The sequence below is a fragment of the Vulpes vulpes genome, chromosome 9, assembly GCF_048418805.1.
Source record: "Vulpes vulpes isolate BD-2025 chromosome 9, VulVul3, whole genome shotgun sequence".
NCBI lineage: Eukaryota > Metazoa > Chordata > Mammalia > Carnivora > Canidae > Vulpes > Vulpes vulpes.
This window is the reverse complement of record NC_132788.1, coordinates 437,301-459,891: the sequence shown is the minus strand read 5'-3', so window position 1 is coordinate 459,891 and position 22,591 is coordinate 437,301. Positions and strand designations below refer to the sequence as shown.

The 22,591-nt window shown below is 53.8% G+C and overlaps 1 protein-coding gene across 13 annotated transcripts in view; it reads right to left on the bottom strand.

Moving 5' to 3' along the window:
- Positions 1–22,591, bottom strand: part of HDLBP (high density lipoprotein binding protein) — a 68,262-nt gene that overhangs the window by 1,772 nt on the left and 43,899 nt on the right. For all 13 annotated transcript variants that reach the window (XM_025987689.2, XM_072718901.1, XM_072718910.1 and 10 more), the window contains 19 exons: positions 21,244–21,450; positions 20,928–21,143; positions 20,400–20,606; positions 20,123–20,230; positions 18,802–18,906; positions 18,373–18,451; positions 14,928–15,067; positions 13,300–13,404; positions 13,059–13,172; positions 12,132–12,218; positions 11,861–11,992; positions 8,989–9,207; positions 6,298–6,519; positions 6,003–6,221; positions 5,160–5,298; positions 3,478–3,632; positions 2,501–2,605; positions 2,190–2,324; positions 1,114–1,257 (listed from right to left, as the gene is read on the bottom strand). In XM_025987689.2, coding sequence (XP_025843474.1) covers positions 1,114–1,257; positions 2,190–2,324; positions 2,501–2,605; positions 3,478–3,632; positions 5,160–5,298; positions 6,003–6,221; positions 6,298–6,519; positions 8,989–9,207; positions 11,861–11,992; positions 12,132–12,218; positions 13,059–13,172; positions 13,300–13,404; positions 14,928–15,067; positions 18,373–18,451; positions 18,802–18,906; positions 20,123–20,230; positions 20,400–20,606; positions 20,928–21,143; positions 21,244–21,450 — 2,838 coding nt within the window. The remainder of the gene's footprint in view (positions 1–1,113; positions 1,258–2,189; positions 2,325–2,500; positions 2,606–3,477; positions 3,633–5,159; positions 5,299–6,002; positions 6,222–6,297; positions 6,520–8,988; positions 9,208–11,860; positions 11,993–12,131; positions 12,219–13,058; positions 13,173–13,299; positions 13,405–14,927; positions 15,068–18,372; positions 18,452–18,801; positions 18,907–20,122; positions 20,231–20,399; positions 20,607–20,927; positions 21,144–21,243; positions 21,451–22,591) is intronic.

Here is a 22,591-nt window from a genome sequence, read left to right as displayed (position 1 = left end):
GCACGGGAAACGAAAGCTGCGGGTGGGGGCAGAGCGCCGGGGCCGACACGAGGCACAGGAGGGGACCCCGGGCCGGCACCTGGAGGCACCTCCCTGGACACAAGGTCCCAGGCCCCGTGGCCGGCGCCCCACAGCCCCAGCGCGCCCAGCCCACGGCCTCCCTCCCACAGACGCGTGCACAGCGTGAGCACAGAATCACACCCGTCAGCCACATTCTTTAAGGCAGGAGACCAGTGCACCTGCAGGACAGTGGGGCCAAAGGACCAGAAAACAAAACAGAAGAGCGGAAGCCTCGAGACCTGCCCAGAACAGGCAGCGAAGACTCCAGGAGACGGAGCAGCAGCCGGTCTCCCCGCGGGCCCCTCCCCAGACACCGACCACGACCCTTCGCCAACGAGGAGTCATCTTCATAGAGAAGAGCGCGTGAAGAAAACGAGGCCGCCTGACCCTCTCCGGCTCGCGGAACATCAACCGCAGGGGCCTGAGCACCAAGTAACAACTAAAAACGTGCTACTTAAGTAGGAAAGTTGAAAGAAAGAGACACAGCAAAGGTGAGAGGCTGGAGGAACTAAATCCTCAGAATTAAAAACATTAAAAATTAAAGTCGGAGGGCGCCTGGCTGGCTCAGGCGGCAGAGCAGGCCACTCAACCTCAGGGTCATGGTTCGAGCCCCACGTCGGGCGTACAGCTCGCTCGCGCACAGAGTAAGGAAAAAAAACAGCAGCAGGGGAAACACGTTGGTGAGATGCAGACGCAGACAGAAGACGCCCGCGGGCACGGTCAGGGCCGGGCCGGAGGCAGAGGGCAGAGTGGAGAGGCGGGGGCTGTGGTGCTCCTCGAGGGACTCCACCTGTGGGGACAACTGTGGGGGAAGGCCCCAGCTGGAGCCCCACCTGCCACCAGGAATGACCAGGGGGCGTGGGAAGGGACACGTCGCCCAGCTGACACGGCTCAAATCGCAGCCCAAGGCCTGAGCCAAAACCAGCTCCTCAGAGACCTGCCCACCTCAGAGACCACCCCACCCACCTGGGCACACCCTCCGCTTGCCCGCTCCCTGCTCCCGGGTCAGGAGGAGGCTCCAAGAGTCCTTCTGCCGCAGGCAGTCATCCTCACCTGGCTCCCATCGTCCTTATCGGGAAACTGGATGTTCACGTCATGCTCCAAGCGGATCTGCGTAATCACCGCCCCTTTTCTCCCAATAATTTTGGGATGGTATTTGGGGTCCACCGTGACGCTCAGTTTAAAGCTCCTTAAAGCCTACAGACGAGACAAGAGCAGAGTTGTCCAACTACCCCCAAGGATGACCTTCACCGGCACGCGCAGCCACAGGCCACCGCCCCCTCCGCTTGGTCCTGGACAACCCAGGTATCCTCAGTGACAGAACAAAAGACACAGCTTTCCTGTTGGCCACTGGGCCACCCTGCACCCCCAGTTCAAGGACCCACTGTAACCAAGTACGCAGACCCTTCGGAAAAGGACCCCTGGGCACGGACAAGGCCGGCACACAGCGAGCTCTAAGCTCAACTTTCGGACTGGTTTAGCAGGGATCTGAGGAGTAAGTAGGGGAGTGTTCCGGGGCGTCTCTCAAGGCTGGGGAACAAGAGCAGGCCAGAGGCTGAGACCGTCGGAAACACACGCAGCTGTGCGGGCCCCATCCCTTCACGACTCCAGGGAGTCCGCCCTGCAGGAGCCCGTCACCCGCATCGCCTGTGACAGGGCTTCAGGTGGTCACGACACCCAGCCTCACCGTGCACCACGCAGGAAACCCTTCAAACACCAGCCCTACGGGGGGGAGGTGGGTCTCAAACCCTCCTCAGGGCAGGGAAACCGTGCAGTGGGCTGGACCACACCACTCACGTTTGGGGGTCTTTCGCAGCAACGGCTCCCGGGCCTCTCCAACCTTACCTTTCCTGTGTGGTTGGACGCACCACAACATGGCACGTTTACTTTGGAAAAAAGAGTGCTAATTAACAGGAAATCAAACTCTGCTGCGGAAGAGGAAAGTGCCACGCCCGTAACACTGCGTCTGAAGAAAGGCTCCCCCGACGGCAAGGCCTCTGGACGCAAACCCTGGCAGGCTGGCCAGGTGCGCCTCCTGCCACCTGGCTGCGGCGTGACCAGGGTGCTGGTGGGGCTCTGGCTGAGGGCCACGGCTCTGGAGGACGCCCCCGGGGCCGACAGACACCCACCCGGTCTTCCTGCTCGGCCTGCAGCTCCTTCACGCGCTCCAGCAACCCAGCCTTGGCCCGGTCCAAATTGGCGGCGAGGCCGGTGATGGCGATGATGTCAGACTGCAGTTCCGGCGCCGGCACGTGGATATTCACCTACGCGGACAGGGGCAGACCTGATGCAGACAGGGTCCCGCGAGAAGAAAGGGGGGCACCGTGCTGCCGTGCTAAGAGCAGGAACAGGGCACACGGCCAAGGGCGCCAGCTGCCAGCGGGGCTCCGGAGGGCTCCCTCCCAGCGTGGCTCCAAGGAAGAGCCGCAAACTGCCGTACCTCGAACTCGTCCATCATCTTTCGGATCCCGCTCCCCTTCTGCCCAATGATGTACCGGTGAAGGTCAAAGGGCACCTCCACTTCGATGGTGACAGGAACCAGCGCCTGCAGGGAAGACGGTCAGGGGCAGGCCTGAAAGCAAGCTCGGAGCACAGTGACCCCGTGAGAATTACAGGGAGCTTCCTGGAACCTTCCCTGCTGCTCACCCAGGCTCAGGACGCCCCCCAGGTTTTAACTCAAGGAAAACAGAAAAAAAGAGCATGGAATCCAGCGGGGCTGCCTGGGTGGCTCACTTGGTTAACATCGGACTTGATTTCGGCTCAGGTATCGATCTCGGTCCTGGGATCGAGTCCCGCAGCAGACTCTACACTTGCGGGGTCGGCTTGGGGTTCTCTCTCCCCCTCTGCCTCCCCCACCCCCGATCCTACACAAGCTCTCTCTCAAACAAACAAATGAAAAAACCCCAGGGAATCCATTATTTAAGATTAATGCCAACAGAGCAAACTTTCAGACCATCGCCCCAAGCCTCTGCTCTTAAACGTGGCAGCCCAGAGCCAGAAACAGAACCAAATCCAAGAAGCACAGAGCACCCTGAGGCCCAGGGTGGGAATAGGGGGCTCACACACTGAAGGTGGCCCTGACTCCCGGCCTCACCGACGGCAAGGACAGCCTGTGGCCAAGCCAGGTGGGCTGCAGGGACGACAGCAGGGGACACCGGCTCCCCTGTCCTGCCTCCGCTCCGGCCCCACTGCTTCCCGCCCCCACCCACCCTTCACTTCCACAGTCCCGTTTAACCATCACTTGACGCCCGACAGATTATTTTGCTCCTCCGTCCACCCCACATAAACACGATCTTCCACACTGAGGTCCTGTAACACTTCGCTATGCCCCCCCGAGTGCGAGCCCAGGTGCTCAGGGCAGCATCAGCACACGAGGTCCAGGCCCATGCCTCCACGAGGGCAGCGGGCCGCACCCACCTCAAGGGCTTCCTTGGCGGCCTCACACTTTTCTTTCCGGCCAGAGATGATGATGATGTCGCACCTCCTAGGGGAGCCGGGGTCGGCCTCTTTGGCATCCCTCCCGTCTCCGGCATCGTCACCGTTCTCCTGGACTGGTGGCTCGATGCTGTGAACTGGGGAGACGGGGGGAGGGGGCCAGCTCAAGGTGCTGACTCAGCACGCTCAATGCCAACACCTGTGGAGCACCCGCCACGTGCTGGCAGGTGGGGGAGGGAAGACCCGAATGCCCTGGCTTCCTGGGAGGCTGGCACAGGGGAAGTGTGCTGCATGGTGGCCAGTGCGTCTGCAGGGCACAGAGACTACAGCCTAAGCCCCAGGGTTGGGACACGGCTGCACAGAGGGGCCTGTGACACAGGCTGGGAGGGAAGAGGGGAGCTTCCGGTGCCAGGAAGCGAGAGAGCAAGCCTCGAGAGAGAAGGGACATAAAATGGGCCGCCGCGGCCGGCTGGTGGGGACCAGTGTGCACCTGAACACAAAAGCAAGGTTTAGGAACAAGAGCAAGGAAGCAAAAGAGAGGATGGCCTAAGCCATCGGTCCTGCACGCGGCTGGGGGAAGGTTGGGCTCTGCAGACACATTCCAGACAGAATTTCAACACCAACAGAATTCGCGAACAGTATCACATGCGGTCAGATCGGATTCTGAGGCACGTGCCAGTTCTCCCAAACAAGGGTTAAAAGTACACGCAAATGGGGCAGCCCGGGTGGCCCAGCGGTTTGGCGCCACCTTTGGCCCAGGGCGTGATCCTGGAGACCCGGGATCAAGTCCCACATCGGGCTCCCTGCATGGGGCCTGCTTCTCCCTCTGCCTGTGTCTCTGCCTCTCTCTGTGTCTCTCGTGAATAAATAAATAAAAAAACTTAAAAAAAAAAAGTACACGCAAATGACTCAGAACGAGTGACCGTGTGAAGGGTGTACGGGGAGAGAACACAGTCTGGATACTGAGATCTCTACCCTATGCGATATCCTTCATATGTACCCAAGAGCATCTGTACTCAGGGGAACAGAGGAGCTTCTATGGCCACGACAAGCTCCGGAGAGGACGGAGCACGTGGAGTGGACCCAGGAGGCCGCATGGTCATCAACTGGACCACACACGTCAACAGTGACCGGCCAACAAAGACACACTTGGTTGCCACCGAGTGGGAGACGGCTCTCAGAATGTCGCCTCGGGACTGCCTACCACCCCACCCCATCTCTGGGGCACACGGAACCAAGCCGACACTCGGGCCGATGGGGCTGCCTGCCTCACAAGGCACGAGGCCTGCCAAGGAGGGGTGCAGGGAGACAGACAGCTGCAGCGGAAGCAGCACATCACACACGTTACTCGGGACCTGTGGGAAAACTCAGAACCAAACTCAAGGCGGTGGCTGAGTGGGGAGTCGGGGGTGGGGGCGGGTTCCACTTCTCTCTGTCTCTGGGGCTTTGCCCTCCTTTTGCCTGGTCACTAGCTGCGAGCCTGTGGACACCGGAAGGGCACCCATCGCCCTGCAGGAGCTGATAGAGCCCACCCCTTAGAGAACCTCTGGAACAAGTCCCGCGCGGCCCACCGCACTGCAGCACAGGGCAGGACGCAGCCCCAGGCGGGGCCCAGGCACACACCTGCTTCCCCACTCAGCATAGAGCTCACCGCTGGGACCCACCTGGGTTCTCCTCTCTGTCTGGGAACTTAATCTGAACATTATAGTCCCGAGTAATCTGCTGGATTCTGGAACCTTTGGGGCCCATGACAGAGCGATGAAACTTCTGGGGTATGGCACATTCTATGGTCACCTGGGCTTCCTGGGGGTGGGGTGGGGTGGGCACAGCAAGAAAGGAAAAAATAAAGACAAAGGTTAATGGCTGAGGGCCAGTCACATCTGCACCCACTCAGTCCTCTACAGGCACCTCCAGTGCTCCAGAACGACAGGGCGGACCGAGGAGGGGCGCGGGGCAGGACCCAACGGGAGGCCTCCTGGTGCTCAGAGACTAAGGAAGTACTGAGACTGTCGGCAAATGGCAGCAAAGCTCGCTGCCACCCAGAGCGCGAGTACAGCCCTTTCCTGTCTCTGGACACAGAGCCCCCCGGCACACATCACCGTTGGGTGCTGCCCCTCAAGGGTGGCTACGTGAGCCGGTGGCCTGACTGCTGTGGCTGTGACTCCACGAGGAGGCTCTGGGCTTGACGGTCGGGAAAGTACGTCTAAGGCCACAGCAAGGGGGCGCCAGGACAGGGAAGCTCCCTCCGGGCTGGTGTAGAAAACCCCAAACAGGTGGGTTCACTGACAGGCCCGCCCCCTCCATCTCCCTTCTTCCCTTGCGGGGAGAGACTGGTTCCTCGTGCAGAGTGGATTCCAACACGTGTTTTAAAAAGCTGCTGTTCAGGGGCAGTATTCTCATCACTGTAGATGGAGGCCAGAGGCTGAGAACCCAAGAGCCCCAGCCACTCCCTCTGTTTGCCCCTGGGTGTTGAGGCCAAGAGCCCCGCCACCCTCCCAGACACCTACCAGGTCCTCGATGATCTCCTGGATGCGCTTCTTGGCCGCCTCCACACAGTCCTTGGCGCCCTTGAGGGTGACTTTATCGCTCTGTGTGCCAGAGCGCGGGAAGCTCACCATCACCCCACCATACTCTTCGGCGATCTCCCGCAAGACCTGGCCTCTCCGGATGACGAAATGGCGGTGGTGCTTGGGGTCCACTAGCATGCAGTCTTCCACCACATTGTCCTATGGCAGAGGGCAGGGAGAGTAAGGGACCCGCCGACCCTGCCTGAGGACCGCCACGCGGCTCCACGGGCCTTACCAGGTTCTGAATGAGGGCCTCCAGCTCCTTCTGGGCCTCCCTGACAGCGTCCTCCTTCCCTATGATGGTGATGAGGTCCTGGTCCTTGTCCTCGGCCGTCGGGAATATGATGCGGGCTCCAGTGTTGTCACGTACCTTGCGGATCTTGCCGCCCCCTTTGCCAATGAGGAACTTGTGGTATTCTGGCTTCGCGCGGATGTCAACGGTGAAGCTCTTGGTTTGCTGTGGAGACCAACCCCGGTACATCAGCCTAGCATCAGGCTGTACCTGCCTGGTACACTGAGCAGGTGAATACGGAGGCCCAGACAACAACGGCCTCACCGAAACCCAGATGGGAAGTAAAGCCCCCTCTGCCGTCCAGAGACACCGAGATGGCTCAGAGCTTGTGCACGCAGAGCCCAGGCCGGCCACTCCCGTCCACAGGGAGGACCGGCAAGTGCAGCCTCGGGGTGCTGGGGAGAGGGGCGCATGTGCACAGCGGCTAAGCTCACGGCACTCCGGCCCCTCCCCGAGTCCAGCTCTTCCCCTGCTCGTGCTGCAGCGCAGCCAAAGGCCAGCCATGTGGAGACGCAAGGCAGCCAAGGCCCTCATCTGACACCAAAAGGCCAGGGCCCAGCAAAGGCCCCGACATGACACCCTTTGAGGATGCCAGCTCCTCCGGCAGATTCAGCAGGAAGAGCACACGCGCCTCCAGGCCGACTCAGACCCACACGACGCCCTTTCCTCTCCTTCCTTGTGTCCTGCAACCTGGCCCACGAGCATGAGGAAACACAAAGGAAAAGAAAAGAGGGTCTGCAGCATGCTCAACAATAATAAACGAATGAATTTTGTTATCTTTCAAATGCTGCTTTTCCAAACACCCTCGAGAAAATCGACTCATCTTCAGACACAGACAATGGCAAACAGCAGCGTATTAAAAAGTTAATGAACGGGGCAGCCCGGGTGGCTCAGCGGTTTAACGCTGCCTTCGGCCCAAGGGGCCTGATCCTGGAGGTCCCGGCATGGAGCCTGCTTCTCCCTCTGCCTGTGTCTCTGCCTCTGTCCCTCTGTGTGTCTCTCATGAATAAATAGAAATATAAAGAAAATTAAAAAAATAAAAAGTTAACGAGCTACGTCAGCCCAGCCCAGCAACATGATGAAGGACAGCACACCTAAACCAAGTGGGGTCATCCCAGAAACGCAAGTTTGCTTAAATGTTTTTTTTATTTTTTTGCTTAAATGTTAAACAAACAAAGAACACTTAAAAAAAAAATCTAATACATATGCTTAAAAAAATGGAAACCAGGCTATCGTGTGGACAGATACAGAGAAGCTCCTACAAAGTCCCACCCCCGTTCCCACGGGAGCTCTCAGCAAACTTGTGGCAGAAGAGGAAACTTCCTCAACCTGACGGAGACTCACAGCTCACTTCCCACTCAAGTGAGTGGACTGAGCACTTTCCCCCAAGTTCACCAACGAGGCACGGCTGTCCCCTCTCCCTGCTGCTGCTCCACCGTGCCAGAGACCCAGGCAACACAGTAAGGCCACACCTGCAGGCATACGGGTCGGCAAGAGAGACATCAGCTGTCTAATCAGATAAGATATATTTTACTCAGAAAACTCACAAGAATCTACCAAAAAAAGTTACTGGAACTGAAAAGTGACTGGGTTACTGAACTTTAACCCAGATACATAAGACAAGGCCAATATAAAAAAGTCGAACATGTTTCTACATGCTATAGAAACCGGAAATTAAAGTGAATGACAAAGTACCATTCAGGACAGCGATGGAACGCAAAACTGAGGATTTAAATCAAACAAAGTATGAACGAGACCCTCATGCTAGAAAACTACAAAACCCCTATGAAAAATCAAAGACTTAACTTGAAGAAAGCAGACTGGAAAACCTTGAATTCCTGAGCTGTCGACTCTCCCCAGTCTGATCTTTAGATTCAACGCAGTCCCAGCCGAAATCAAGCAGGATCCCCCCCCGCCCCCCGAAACTGTGAAGCTGGCTCCCAATCCGCACAGAAAGGCAAAGATGTACAAGAGCCAGAGCACCAGTCCTCTGAAGGGCTCTGCCGGCCATCCCCTCCCTGTGCCGTTTCGGGGACACAGCAGAGTCCAGAAACAGACCCACACATGGGTCCTGACAAGGAAGCAAAGGTGATTCCATGCAGAATTTTAGGGGGTGATGGCCAAAACACTGCCACTGCAGGGGTGGTCACCTGAGTTTGTGTATGCTTACCAACGTCAGGTGTATATGCCAAGGAAAGGGAAGTTTTAGCGTCTATAAACCATACTTTAAAAAAAAACAAGGGCGCCTAGGTAGCTCAGTTGTTTAAGCATCTGTCTTCAGCTCAGGCCATTATCTCTGGGGCCTGGGATCGAGTCCCACATTGGACTCCCCGCTCTGGGGGGGGGGGGGGGGGGGAGGGAGTCGGAGCCTGCCCCTCCCTCTCCCCCTGTTTGTGAGCTCTCGCTCGCTCTCCTAATAATAAAACGTTAACAAAACAAAACCCCGTAAGCCAAACAAGTTTTCCCTATCACATTAGGTAGGCATTCGACCTGCCAAGGCCCTCTGTTCTGCAGCAGCAAAATCAAAGACACAAAAAGGGATCTGAAGCAATTTCCTGACCTGCCACCAGGACAAGGCAAGGATTTCTAACAAGGGACAGACACAGCGTCACCGCTCCCAGGCGTGAGGCTCACCTTTTCCTCGGCCAGGTGCAGGAGCTGCTTCTTGGCCTTCTCCACGTCCGAGGCGGGGCCCCTGATGACAACCGTGTCACTTCCCGAGCCCTCCACAGGGAAGTGAATGTGCACCCCGCCGCACTCCTCCATGATGGAGCGGATCAAGCGGCCCTTGGTGCCGATGAGGGAGTTATGCAGCTTGGCAGGAATCGAGACCTCCAGCTCGGCTATGTTGGCCTGAAAGGACACACAGTCCGTGAGGCGTGGGACACGGGATGGCACGCCCATGCAGAGGGGCCTGGAGCCCTTGTGGGCACGTGTGTGGGTGGACGTGGGCTGGGGGCACAAGTGGTTCACACCGCGTACAAGGAAAGTCTCCAGGTCCCACCAGGGAGCAGCTTCACTTCTTTAGTCCTCTCAGTGCCCAAGGAGACACCACCCAGATGCCCACGGATCGTGAGCCTCTCCTATTAAAACCCTGCCTCCATTAAGGTGAAAACAACAGGGAGCAGATTTACCCTCCACGAGAACCAGGGGTGTTGACACCGGGGACAGGAAGCAAGCAAGGGGACCTGATGGCCTGGCGAGACCAGGCTGGCAGAAGCCCCGGGAGTGGAAGACTGCTCCCAGGCTGACCTGTGCGTGGGAAGAGCCTGGCGTCACGGGAGAAGGGACCGCAGGGCACAGCACCGTCGACACTGAGCCACTGGGAGCAGGAGGGCCTCACCTTGGGGGTGGGCAGGGATGCCCAAAACCAGGCACTGCTGTGACCCCCACACCTCACGTGTCTTAAGAGCAAGCCCGAAAAGGAACAAAGTATTTCAAAGGCACAGTCTCACTGGAAGACGGTCTAGCACTTCGTTACAAAGCTAAACACACTGTGACTGCATGACCCCACTTACTACTTTATACTGAGTGCAAGCAGCCAGTGTGAAGCAGCGACGCGCTGTGGGGCCTGGAGGCTGGGGATGCAGACAGAGAGACTTGGGTGATGAAGGGGACGTGTGGGGGTGAGGGCATAGGGCTTGCAGCCTCTCAGGCTGCCCTGCAACCAGCACAGTCACTTGGAGACAGGGTCTAGGGGGAGGATAGACACTAGAAACCCTAATACGATCATTACAATAAAAGCCACATCCAATAAGCCAAAAAAGGAGATAAAAGGAATTAGATTATCGTATTAAATCCTAAAGCAGGCAGAAAAAGAGAGCAAAGTAGATGGAACAAATAGAAAACAAATGCAAGATGGTGCACCAAAACCCAGCTCCATGAAACTACCACGTCAAGGTGACCAGTGGGTTGGGGAGGTGTTTACATGTACATTTTCTGTTTGAGGAGATGCGAACGTGCTGGAGATGATGGTGACGATCACACAACAGTGAATGCATTTGATGCCCCTCGGTGTACACTAAGGTGGTAAATTTTGTTACATTTTCCACAGTTCGAAAAGCTAAAAAACTGACATTTAACCACACTTACTACATATATGTAGTGAAACATGTATCACATAACACGATATGAAGAATTACTAATGTAATTAAATGCAAACGCCTCTATTTAAAAGGCAGAGACTGGGATCCCTGGGTGGCGCAGCGGTTTAGCATCTGTATTTGGCCCAGGGCGTGATCCTGGAGACCCGGGATCGAATCCCACGTTGGGCTCCCGGTGCATGGAGCCTGCTTCTCCCTCTGCCTGTGTCTGTGCCTCTCTCTCTCTCTCTGTGACTATCATAAATTAAAAATAAAAAAAATAAAAAATAAAAAAAAAAAATAAAATAATAAAATAAAATAAAATAAAATAAAATAATAAATAAATAAATAAATAAATAAAAGGCAGAGACCGGGGCGCCTGGGAGCTCAGTAGGTTAAGGTCTCAGTGTTGATTTTCGCTCAGGTCATGATCTTAGGATCATGAGATCAAGCCCTGCGTGGGGCACTGTGTTCAGCAGAGTCGGCTTGTCCCTTTCCCACTGCTCCTCCTCCCACTCACTAATAAATAAGGTCTTTAAAAAGCAGAAATTATCAGATTGAATAAAAAAAGCAAGATGCCTAAAAGAAACCTACTTTAATGACAAAAAGTGTATCTCAGAGCAAAGACCACTACCAGTAGTAGAAAAAGGTAATTTTATAATGACGTAAGTTATCTATATCAAGAACATGAAAGACCTCACCATAGTGAAAGCACAATCTGGGGAGTATTATGAAAAATTCTATGCTAAAAACCTTGACGTCGTAAATAAAAGTCTCTTGAAAGAAAACCTATAAGTCTTAGGCGAAAAGCAACGTGGTATGTCCACATAGGGACCTATCACCCAGCGATGAAACAAAACAGTACAGACACACAAGACAACACAGACGCATCCCAACACTTCTCCAGGTGAAAGCACCTAGAGCTCTGAGAGCAAACGCCACGATTTCTTCTGTACAACGATGCAGGCAGCTGGACCTAATGCCCCGTGGCAGAAAACAGATGAAGGACTAGACAGGCGGGGGGGGGGGGGGGGGGGCGGCACGGACAGGACAGAGGGGGGTACCAAAGGGGCAGGATGCCATCTCCGGGTGGGGGATGTGCTCACTAGCTGGACTACGGAGAGCCCATGGAGGTACAACATATGTCAAAACTCGTCTAGCTGTACACGTTAGTAAACATGCAGTTCCTTGCACATTAATTTTTCAAAAATTGAAAAGAAATTTACTGTTCTACCTCGCGGACCAGATGACTTCCAAGCACCCACATGCAGTGCTACTGCTCAGGCCTGGTAGTGAGCACCGCCACGGGCCTGGCACTGCCGTGGGGAGAGCTGACCTCCCCGACCCCACCTGCCCGAACCCCATGCTATGACCTCGGGGGCCGGGGAGCCCGGTGTGTGCCCGGTCACCCAACACCCCATTACCAGGTCTTTTTGGATGGACAGGATGCGGCTCCGGGCGGCCTCACAGTTGGCCCGCTTGCCTGTGATGATAATGGTCTCTGAATTGCTGTTCTCAGCTGGAAGGTCAATCTTAGTGTTGCTTTCTTCCCGAATCTACAAGGAGACAAAGAATCATGAGAAGCGGCTTCCCAGCTGAGACACCTGGGAGCCCAGGGCTGGAAAGTAAGGCTCCCCTCCTGCGATGCTGAGCCAGAATGGCACAGGGCGAGGGGAGCTAGGATTCAGGGGTCACCTTCTTAATGTTTGCGCCTCCTTTCCCAATGATGTTCTTGTGAAATTGTTTGAAGATCGGAACAGAAATTGAATAGCTATTTTCCACCTTAAAAACAAAAGAGGTGACACAATTAGCCATCATGCTGGTCAGCGAAGTGTCCCTTCATCCGGGGGGGAGTAGGACAGGACTCGCTATTAGAACACACACGCTTGTCTCCCACTAGGACCTCTGACCTTCCCACGGGAGGACAGCTTACCCGACAACTAGCTAACCTGGCGGGCCGCTGTCGACTGATGCCAAGCCACCTTAATAAAAAGCGGCTCCCAATGGAACCTGTCACCGGCTCAACGCAAGCTCCGTAACCCAGAAGCAGTGGGTTAGAACGTGCCAGTGCCCACCTGACATCTGGGTAGGAGGGGGTCCTGGCCACCATGCTGAGACAAGTGAGCCCACTACACGCATCGAGGTGGCTCACAGACCCCGCCGCTCTGGGGCAGTTGTGAGCTCGGCCAGAGCCCCACGAGAAACCACAGAAGCATGAGCCCATCTGCAGCCTTCTCATCCACAACCACCCTCAGCACTTTGCAAACTGCTTGTTCCCATCCCAGCTTCTTAAGAAGGTAACAAATCAACGAATGGCTCTCCACACTGCCTATGCAAATCCCCCTCCTGACCGGGTGGGACAATTTATCCAGATGGCTGAAGAGCCCTCGAGGAAACAAGGAACCCGGCACCCTGCTTTAATTCCACGGCACACTCAAGTCCTAACAGTTTCTGCCAGTCTAAACACCTGGGGTAAAGAGGGATGGCGCCACTACGTCGACGGCAGACCACTGCAGTGCCCCAGTGTGCTCCCTGCAGCAGGGGTTCTGATGGGACACGAGCCCCATGCCTCTCTGCCACCGGTAACGCCATCACAACAGAGGATGGAAAACATCCCCCTACCAGATCTGCCACCATCTTCTGCATGTATTTTGTGCATTTTTCCACCTCATTCTTGGGCCCTCTGAGTTGAACAATATCACTTTTTTGTGCTGGGTCTGGAAAGTTGATGATAACCTGCAAAAAACCATCACAGATTCAACTTCGGTTACTGGTAGCGACGAGATTTCAAAATCCTGAATCAATCCAAGTGCCAATCAATCCCCCCTAGAGGGCCTGAGGAATTCCACCGGGAGATCTTTACCTCTGGGAATTTGTCACGAATTTCACGGATCCGTTCACCCTTCTGCCCAATGATTGTGCGATGGAATCTCTGCTCAATGATCAGGTCCTTGGTGCGCTCGTTTTCCTGAAAACAAAATTGAAGTATATGACATTAGAGCGAGGAGCTCCCGGGAGCCCGGGGTCACCAGCTAGGGGAGAGCACCCACTAGAGGACACCTGTTTCCCCAACAACACAGGCTGGGCGTTATTCTCCTGAATGAGGTGCAATTCAACAACTAAGCACAGGACCGACTCTTCAACTGAAAGTGCTACAGCAAGTAGCCTTCAACACCCCAGAAGCTCACCTAGTGCTTCTGTGTTGACAAGAACAAGAGACCTTGAGACCTAATACTCACAGAACAGGCAGTGATCCTTGCTCCACACAGCGTGGTTCAGACCACTGCTCTGTGTGGATGCTTAAGAAAGACCAATTGAACACCGGGCACTAAACTTGCATGGTTCTCACCCTCCTCCAGGTCTCACTAAAATGTCACAAGACCCACAAAGGAATAAACAGACCTGGCTTAAAGGAAAAAACACTACAAGCCAACCACGTGAAAGGATTCAGGAGATCCTGGATTAGACTGGCACCAGGCAAAAAAAAAAAAAAAAAAAAAGACTGGCACCAGGCTGACAGAGCAATAAGGGTTCAGTAATCCAACATAGGTGCAGGACACTCCAGACCAAGGGGCTCTGGCCAGACAATGGAGGCAGGCCACCTGCACTGGCCTGCAGCGGAGCACAGGGAAAAGCCTCTGTCACTGTCAAAAGGGGGCCTTGGGACGTCTGGGTGGCTCAGCAGTTGGGCTTCGGCTCAGGGTGTGATCCTGGAATGCCTGGATCGAGTCCCACATCGGGCTCCCTGCAGGGAGCCCGCTTCTCCCTCTGCCTGTGTGTCTCTCTCTCTGCCTCTCATGGAGAAATAAACAGAATTAAAAAACAAACAAACAAAAAGGGGGCCTTGAGGAGCAGCTCCAGGCTTGGGCACCTGTGTCAGGTGGTGAAAAGGTGGCAGCAGACACAAGGGCCTCGCTCCTTGCCCCAAGAAGCACGTGCCTTGCCCTGCCCTGCCCGAGGCTTTCCTGATACTCTGCACAAGTCTACGCTAAGCTACAGTCACTCGGGCAGCATGTAACTCCTCTGGATTCTGAAAGGTGCCCCTGAGACCCTTACATGCAGCCCAAGTAGAGAGTCACCGCTCGTGATCTGCGCCTGAGTCACACAATCACGAAAGGCACAGCAGTGTGGGCAGCTTAGCCCAGGGGAGTGGAGTGCTTCAGTCTGGCAGCAGAGGCAAGGCCCACCCATCTCCACCCCCAGAGCTGCAGACAACCACACAGCCGGGATTTTTAACCTTAGCTGCACATGGGAGTCTCCTGGGTACTTTTAAGAATTGGCACTTCAAGCATCACAGACTCGGGTTGGGCCAAGGCTGAACACCCCCCACCCTCCCTCCGTATAGCACCTGGGCCCCAGCGAGTTAGAGACACTCCCCGCGTGAGACCCATTCATGAGAACCGGGGGTGAAAATAATGCTACTCCACAGATGCACCCAACAGAGAGAGGTATGCACACTCCTTCCCGGCAGGACCCGGCCACACGTCTTACCATTCGAGAGGCGAGCTCCAGCAGCTCCCGCTTGGCCTGCTGCACACCCTGTGGGTCCCCCTCGATGCGAATCAGGTTGCTCTTCTCACTGTCAGGAGGGATGCGCACCGACACCTTGTACTGGTCTTTGATTCTGTTTACTGAAGAATATAAAAAGAAACACATTTTGGACTCAGTTTCTACTGTGTTCCACCACTGACTAACAACCTAACAGAACAGGGCTGAACCCCAAACAACCCTACCAGTCACCCCACAAGCAGAGGGTGATTAGGCCTCCACAGCAAGACTTTTGATTCTCTCAAATGAGCTGCTCATGGTCTCCACCTGGATCAACCACACCAGTGTCACCCTGACATTATCCTGCGGCGGATGGTGAGGACCCCTCAGTGTGGGGGGCTTAGCTAGTCTGGGGTATGGTGGGGGCTTTAAAATACTTAAAAGATCACAGGTATTTCTTTCTTTCTTTTTTTTTTTTTACTTTGGATCTTTTACTCATGTACTGATCACCTGGAAAATAACACATGTAGTTGACACATTTCATTATAGGACATCAAAGAATTATGCACTGATACTACCTTTTTCATCAGTAGAGAAAGTATTAGAAAGCTTTTTAAAATTTGAATTAATTAACATACAGTATATTAATTTCAGAGCTAGAGGTCAGTGATTCATCGGTCTTATAGGACACCCAAGTGCTCATCCCATCACATGCCCTCCTAATGCCCATCCCCCAGTGACCGTGTCCCCCCACCCTCTCCCTCCAGTGACCGTCAGTATGTTTCCTATGATTAAGGGTCTCCCATGGTTTGCCTCCGTCTCTGATTTCGTCTTTATTTTTCCTCCCTTCCTCTATGCTCCTGTTTGGCTTCCTAAATTCCAAATATGAGTGAGATCATGTAACTTTCTCTGACGTATGTCACTCAGCATGATACCCTCCAGCAGTTCCATCCACGTCGAACCAAATGGTGGGTATTCATCCTTTCTAATGGCTGAGTGATATTCCATCATATATAAACCACATCTCCTTTATCCCTTCAACTGCTGAGGGACATCGTGGCTCCTTCCAGCGTGGCTATTCTGGACATTGCTGCTATGAACGTGGGAGGGCAGGTGTCCCGGCGTTTCACTGCATCTGTATCTTTGGGGTAAACCCCCAGCAGTGCGATTGGGTCATAGGGTAGCTCTATTTTCAACTCTTTGAGGAACTTCCGCACACTGTTCTCCAGAATGGCTGCACCAGCTTGCGTTCCCACCCACAGCATAAGAAGGCTCCCCTTTCTCTGCATCCTCCCTAACACTTGTTTCCCGTCTTAGTTTCAGCCATTCTCACTCGTGTGAGGTGGTATTTCACGGTGGTTCTGATGTGTATTTCCCTGATGCCCAGTGATGTGGAACACTGTTTCGTGCGTCTGTTGGCCATGTGCAGGTCTGCTTTGGAGAAATGTCTGTTCATGTCTTCTGCCCATTTCTTGACGGGATTGCTTGGTTTTTGGGTGTTGAGTTTGGTCAGTTCTATGAAGATCTTGGATACCGGCCCTTTATCAAAGATGTGTCATTTGCAAATATCTTCTCCTGTTCCGCAGGCTGCCTCTGGGTTTTGTCCACGGTTTCCTTTGCTGCAGAAGCTTTTTACCTTAATGAAGTCCCAATAGTTCATTTTTGCCTTTGTTTCCCTTGTCTTTGGAGACGTGTCTAGCAAGAAGGTGCTGTGGCTGAGGTCAGAGAGGTGCCTGCCTATGTTTTCCTCTAGAATTTTTTTTTTTTTTAAATTTTATTTTATTTATTTATGATAGGCACACAGTGAGAGAGAGAGAGGCAGAGACACAGGCAGAGGGAGAAGCAGGCTCCATGCACCGGGAGCCTGACGTGGGATTCGATCCTGAGTCTCCAGGATCGCGCCCTGGGCCAAAGGCAGGCGCCAAACCGCTGCGCCACCCAGGGATCCCTCCTCTAGAATTTTGATGGTTTCCTGTTGTGTATGCATCAGGAAGTGGTCCAGTTTCATTCTTCTGCATGTGACTGAATTCTCCCAACACCATTTGTTGAAGAGACCGTTTTTTCCCCACTGGATGTTCTTTCCTGATGAGTTGACCATAGAGTTGAGGGCCTATTTCTGGGTTCTCTATTCTGTTCCACTGATAAAGATCCCAGGTGTTTCTAACGTGGCAACACGTTTGGGAACTGAACCACTATTCTCAAGTCACAAAACTACTCTCAAAAACCAAAAATAAAACCACTGAAAATCACAAGGCTTTACGTTAACTTTACATTTACTTAACTCCATGGAGGCCATACTGCTGCCTAGAGAAAGTCCACTATCAGCCCAGATCCAAATCAAGTACTTCACTGTCTTTGCAAAACAAGTGGAATGAGAAACCCTTTTTCTGCCACTTTTGGACAGAGCCCAGGGTCTGTGGTTAGAGAACCATTCCCCACTCCCTGGAGAGGCCTCATCCCAGGAAATAAGGGAAGCACTCTGCCCAAGATCTGCCGGGGCTGCCGAGGAGAGTCATGAGCACATGCAGAGACAGCCAAAGCCAAGGAGTCAGAAGCGAGCAGGAGACTTCAGATCATGAAGGAAAGGGGGGTGGAACCAGAAAACAGATCTATTCTAAACCCCCACACTCCTAGGGAGCAGACGCCAGAAATGAACTTCAGAACCACACTTCCTTATGGTCTTTTAGGAAGACACCGTACAGTTAATTAAAACAAAAACAAAAACAAGCTACAGTGCGTGCAAGGAAGCACCGCCAGCAGCTTCTGTGGACTCTCACTACCATAGGGTAAAGCAGCCAGGAACTCAAGACTGACACCAAATACAGCAGAGCCGACAAGCTTACACTTACTACGAACAAACATAGGACCAAGTTGGGCAAAAACCAAAGAGGGCCCAGTCACAGGGCATTCTGTGTAGACAGCTGGGTTCCCTGCCCCCTGGATGGATGCAGGCTGGACGGTGTGCTGTCCTCTCACCTACCTCCCGCTGCAGCTGAGACAGCGGACAGGGAGTGCACTGTGGTGTGCAGGCTGGCCTCACAGGCAAGCAGGGCCCTGGGTGTGTCTCGGATAATGCTCTCAACCTGGGTAGAGCACTCACTCAGCACGCTTCCAGGAAACCACTCTCATACTCCTGGTCTGACAGGGCTCACCGGGGACGCAGTGTTCCCAAGTGCCCCCAAGGAACCCTCCTGTGCACCGAGAGACACGCACGTGAGCCTGGACCCTTCCTCCTCCTGGGGTAGCCCCGCCAGGGGCGCGTTCAACAGCGACTCCAGAAGGACAGCAAAACTAGGGATGTCGCCCCACCAAGCTCAGGGGCGCCTTCACTGTGGCCTCTGACCAGGCTGGTCAAGGTTGCCTCCAGACAACCAGAGCCCGAGGGGCAGACGAGGACACCCAGTCAGAAACCATGAGCCTTTCTCCCACCACGGTCACCCTCACTCACTGTTGGCCCCGCTCTTCCCGATGAGGTGTCTGTGGAACTTGTGGTCCACGTTGATCTCTACGTAGTCCATCCGGTTGATCTGCAAGGAGAGAACACAATGCGTCCACAGACAAGCTCTCGAGGCCACACCAAAGTCCGCAACCTGGCAGCTGTTGCCCCTTTTGTCACTTAACTGGCAGTCTCTCTGTTCCAAGACAACCATTCTGGCCCCACTGGAAGATCCTTCTCTAAAACAGACTTCCTATACCTATGACTCTTCCGACTTTGCCCGCTTGAACTGTTTCACAACTCATTATTCACTCCTGGGGGGGCGGGGGTCGTCCCCAGGCCCACCTACCATGTGACGTCTCACAGGCCAAGCAATGACAACCTGCATATGTCCCTACTGCACCAGCACCAGCACCCAGGACGTGCAAAGGGGCACCTTACCAGGTCTTTGACCATGGCTTCAATCTGTTCCTGAGCCACGTTTACATCCTCTGTGGGGCCTTCCAGGGTGATCTTGTCCTCACCCTCTGTGAACTCAATGTGAACCTACCACACCAAAATAAGGGAAGAGACAGTCAAGACAGCATGGCACAGGGCAGTGCCCTCCGAGAACCACGAGTGCTTTGCTGAGGCAGTGGCCAATCCCCCCTGCTTCATACAAATGCATGTCCACAGACCCGCAGAAAGCTGAAGAGGGCAGCTGGGGGGGGGGGGGGGGGACACCTGTTATTCGGGTACTAAATATTATGGTCTAATCTTCTTCTGTTCACTAGCTATGGGAACTGTGAAATCCTCCATGATGTGCCACAGAATAAAACCGCATCAGCACCAACTGTCATCCCCATTCCCTGTACCACTTCCACTGTTACGGGGCCATTTTCTTTTATTTTTTTTTAAAGAGAGAGAGTATGTGTGCATGTGCATGCACCCCATTAGGGGGATGGGCAGAGGGGGAGGGAGAAGATCCCACCCTGGGTACAGTCTGAAGTGGGGCTCGATCCCATGACCCTGAGACCAGAGCTGAAATCAAAGGTCTGACCGGCAATCAACAAGTGGTTCATGAACCACTCAGGCGCCCCCTGGGGCCACTCTTCTTTGCTTGCAAAACAAATGAGACAAGGATCAGGGATGGAATTTTAATCTGCGTACAGCTAGCTGCCCAAAGGTGGTCCATGGGCAAGGCCAGCCATGTCCTCATTTATAACACACCAGGCAAGACAGTGACATGGGACAAGGGTGGTAGGGAGAGTGGCCCCATGAAGCCACTGCATGTGCGAGCACCAGGGCTCGGAGCCCAGGAAAGTGGAAGGACTAAGAAGTCACTTGGAAACCGAGTGTTGAGTAGGAGGACAGTCCAGCGGACGTGTCCTCTGGCCAGCCATCCCACACATGTTCACTGGGAGCTGCAGTGGTTGCTGGAAAACTGGGAGGGCATCAAGGATGGAGGTGGAAAGCATGAAGAGGCCGTAACTCCAAGCTTCCACGAGCTGCGCACCCATAACTAGCGGGAAGTTCCCCTGCCCTAACAGACAAAGGGGACGAGTGCTAGGGTAGTCACGAAACCCAACAACACACACAATCTCTGGTTAAAAAGGTTGAAAGAACGGCAGAGGTAGTTTTAGGAATTCATTTTCATCTTCCTCAGCCCACTGTGGAAACCGTGACACACACACAACGTGCCACGCCCAGAACAGAAACAACATCAGAAATGTGATGACAAAAGCAAGAAAGACTCAGTAACTAATTCCCGATGCCTCCTCACCTTGGGCATCTGCTGAGTGATTTTGGCCAGGTTCTGCCCTTTCTTGCCAATGATGAATCGGTGAAGCCAGGAAGGAGCAGAGACAGAGGACACCGTAAAACTGTTGGCCTAGGAAACCAGGAAGCAGAAGGTGAGGCCACGTGGTCGCGGTTCTGTGCACGTGTCCCCCAGAGCTGGGCCGCCCGCTAGGACCCCGAGGTGTGTGAGCGCTCCCAGAAGGGCAAGTAAGGAGTCCGGCCCTTCACGCAGAGCTGGGACCCACTCCTGGAGCAGTTACCTTGGCATAGACTTCAGTCAGGGCCTGCCCTAGCTTTTCAGGCTCGCCTCGCAGTATCACGGTCTCCGAGACGCTATCTGAGGGTGGGATCTCCACCGAAACTCCTGTTCTTTCCAGGATCTCCTGTAACGAATTGCCTTTGGGCCCGATGACATACTTGTGCTGGGATTTCTTCACCTCCACGGCGATGGTGGTGGTCTTCTTTTTCTAAGTAAGAGCACGATAAGGGCATTAGAGGGAAGGGCCCATGAGGACCAAAAGGGGAGGGAACAGGATGCAGAGCCCTCGACCGCACCTCTGAGCCCCACAAAGTGAAGAAGGGAAAGAGCTCATGCGCAGAAACTCCTCTGATCAAGAAGGACTGGGTTTCTCCTCCTAAGAATCACCTCAGAATTTAGTCATGACCAGATGAAGATGGCAGCTTCCAAGAGGTGAAGACCCCCAAGTCCCCTCCATACCTCAAAGAACGAGGTTCAGACCCCACAGCCCGCCAGAGTGAGCTATGCTCTCTCTCTTCCCCATCGTTACCTTCTCCTCATAAATCTTCTTGATGCGAGCCACAGCCTGAGCCAACTGCTCCTTCTCTCCAGTGAAGACGATTTCTGTCCGGTTGACGCTGGGCGGGGGGATGTTGATGCGCGTCCCTGTCTCCTGCATGATCTCACCAACGAGTCGGTTATAAGGCCCGGCGATGAAAGGGTGGAATGCCTTCTCCACCTCCAGCCTCTCGACAGCACGTTTGTCCTGGAAAGGACAGGCCACAGGCATGAGGGCACGGCTGTGGGGCTGAGGCCGGCGCACACACACACACACACACACACACCAGGCCCTCAGCTGGCCCCACCTGCTCAGCAGAGATGAGCAGGACCTCGTGGCGAGCTTTCTCGATGCCTTCTTTGGTGCCGGTGATCCGGATCTGATTGCTGGCGTCATCTGGGCGCGGGATCTGAATTTTGGTCGCAGTTTTCAGCTCCAGGTCTTGCAGCTTCTCTCCATTTTTGCCAATAACAAAGCGGTGGTGCTCTTTGGGAATGGCAACAGTTGCTGAGGCCTAAAACAGGTAAAGAACCAAAGATGGTAGCTGTCTCTGTAGGTTCTGAAAACGTGTATCTCTCCACGACATTGTCTCTGGCTGAAAGGCTGTTCTTGCCTAGCCAACCTCAATCCATCCCTCAGAACAGTCTCAAGTTAAACATCATGTTCTTGGGGCAGCGTACCTTGACCCCCAGGCTAGAAAAGTTCAAGCGCGATACATTCAGATGGCCCCATGTGACCGCCCTGAGCTTGTCGTAAGGATTTAGTGGTGATTACTTGTTCAACATCTTCTCAGCCCAGTAAGCCATCATGAGAACAGGAATATTCAAGAATGCTGTCTTGTTTTCCACTATGATGATTGCTAACACATCCTAGGACACGGCAGGAAAGCAGGTACATACTAATTTGTTTCTCGAGGCATAGGCTACTTTTTTCCCCAGAGGGAAGCCCGACATCCTGTAATAAACTCTTCTTCCTATCTCTTTCACAACCAGTTAAAATAGACAACTTATCTGAAGAAATACAATAGAAAGAATCCAAACCCTTAATCCAATGACAGTCCAATTGCTAGAAATCAAGTAACTTCCCGAAGTCACAGAGACTCCTAGTCTTCTTGACTGTGCAGAAAACAGCTGCCAAGAAGACTTAAAAAAAAAAAAAAAAAAAAAAAGCAAGGTAGAGCAGAGACTCGCAGACCAGCCAGGAATACAAGCTTATAGCCGCCTACTTAACATCCAAAACGAAAATGTTACATTGTGTCACGGAAGCGATACAGAAGGTCCTCACTTCCCAACTAGTGTAGGAAGACAGGCCACCAACTCAAACACACTGATCAAATGTTTACTTCAAAAATGGTTCAGTAATCAGAAATCAATTTATGTAATTCATATTGTGACATGTGAGGAAAAACCCAAGCGACCACCTTCACAAAACTGAAATCCATTCACGATTAAAAACGTGCAAGAAAATACAAATGTTATTTACTTAACGTGACACAACATGCACCCAACACAGCCTGTACTCAGAGCTGTGCTCAAGTGGAGCACCCCCTGAGGCCCGACCCCCATGGGAGCCGAGCTGAGGAAGCAGAGGAGGCCCAAGTATTACCGGATAAGGAAGAGAGCAAAGGCCTGGACCCTCAGAAACCGACAACTTTC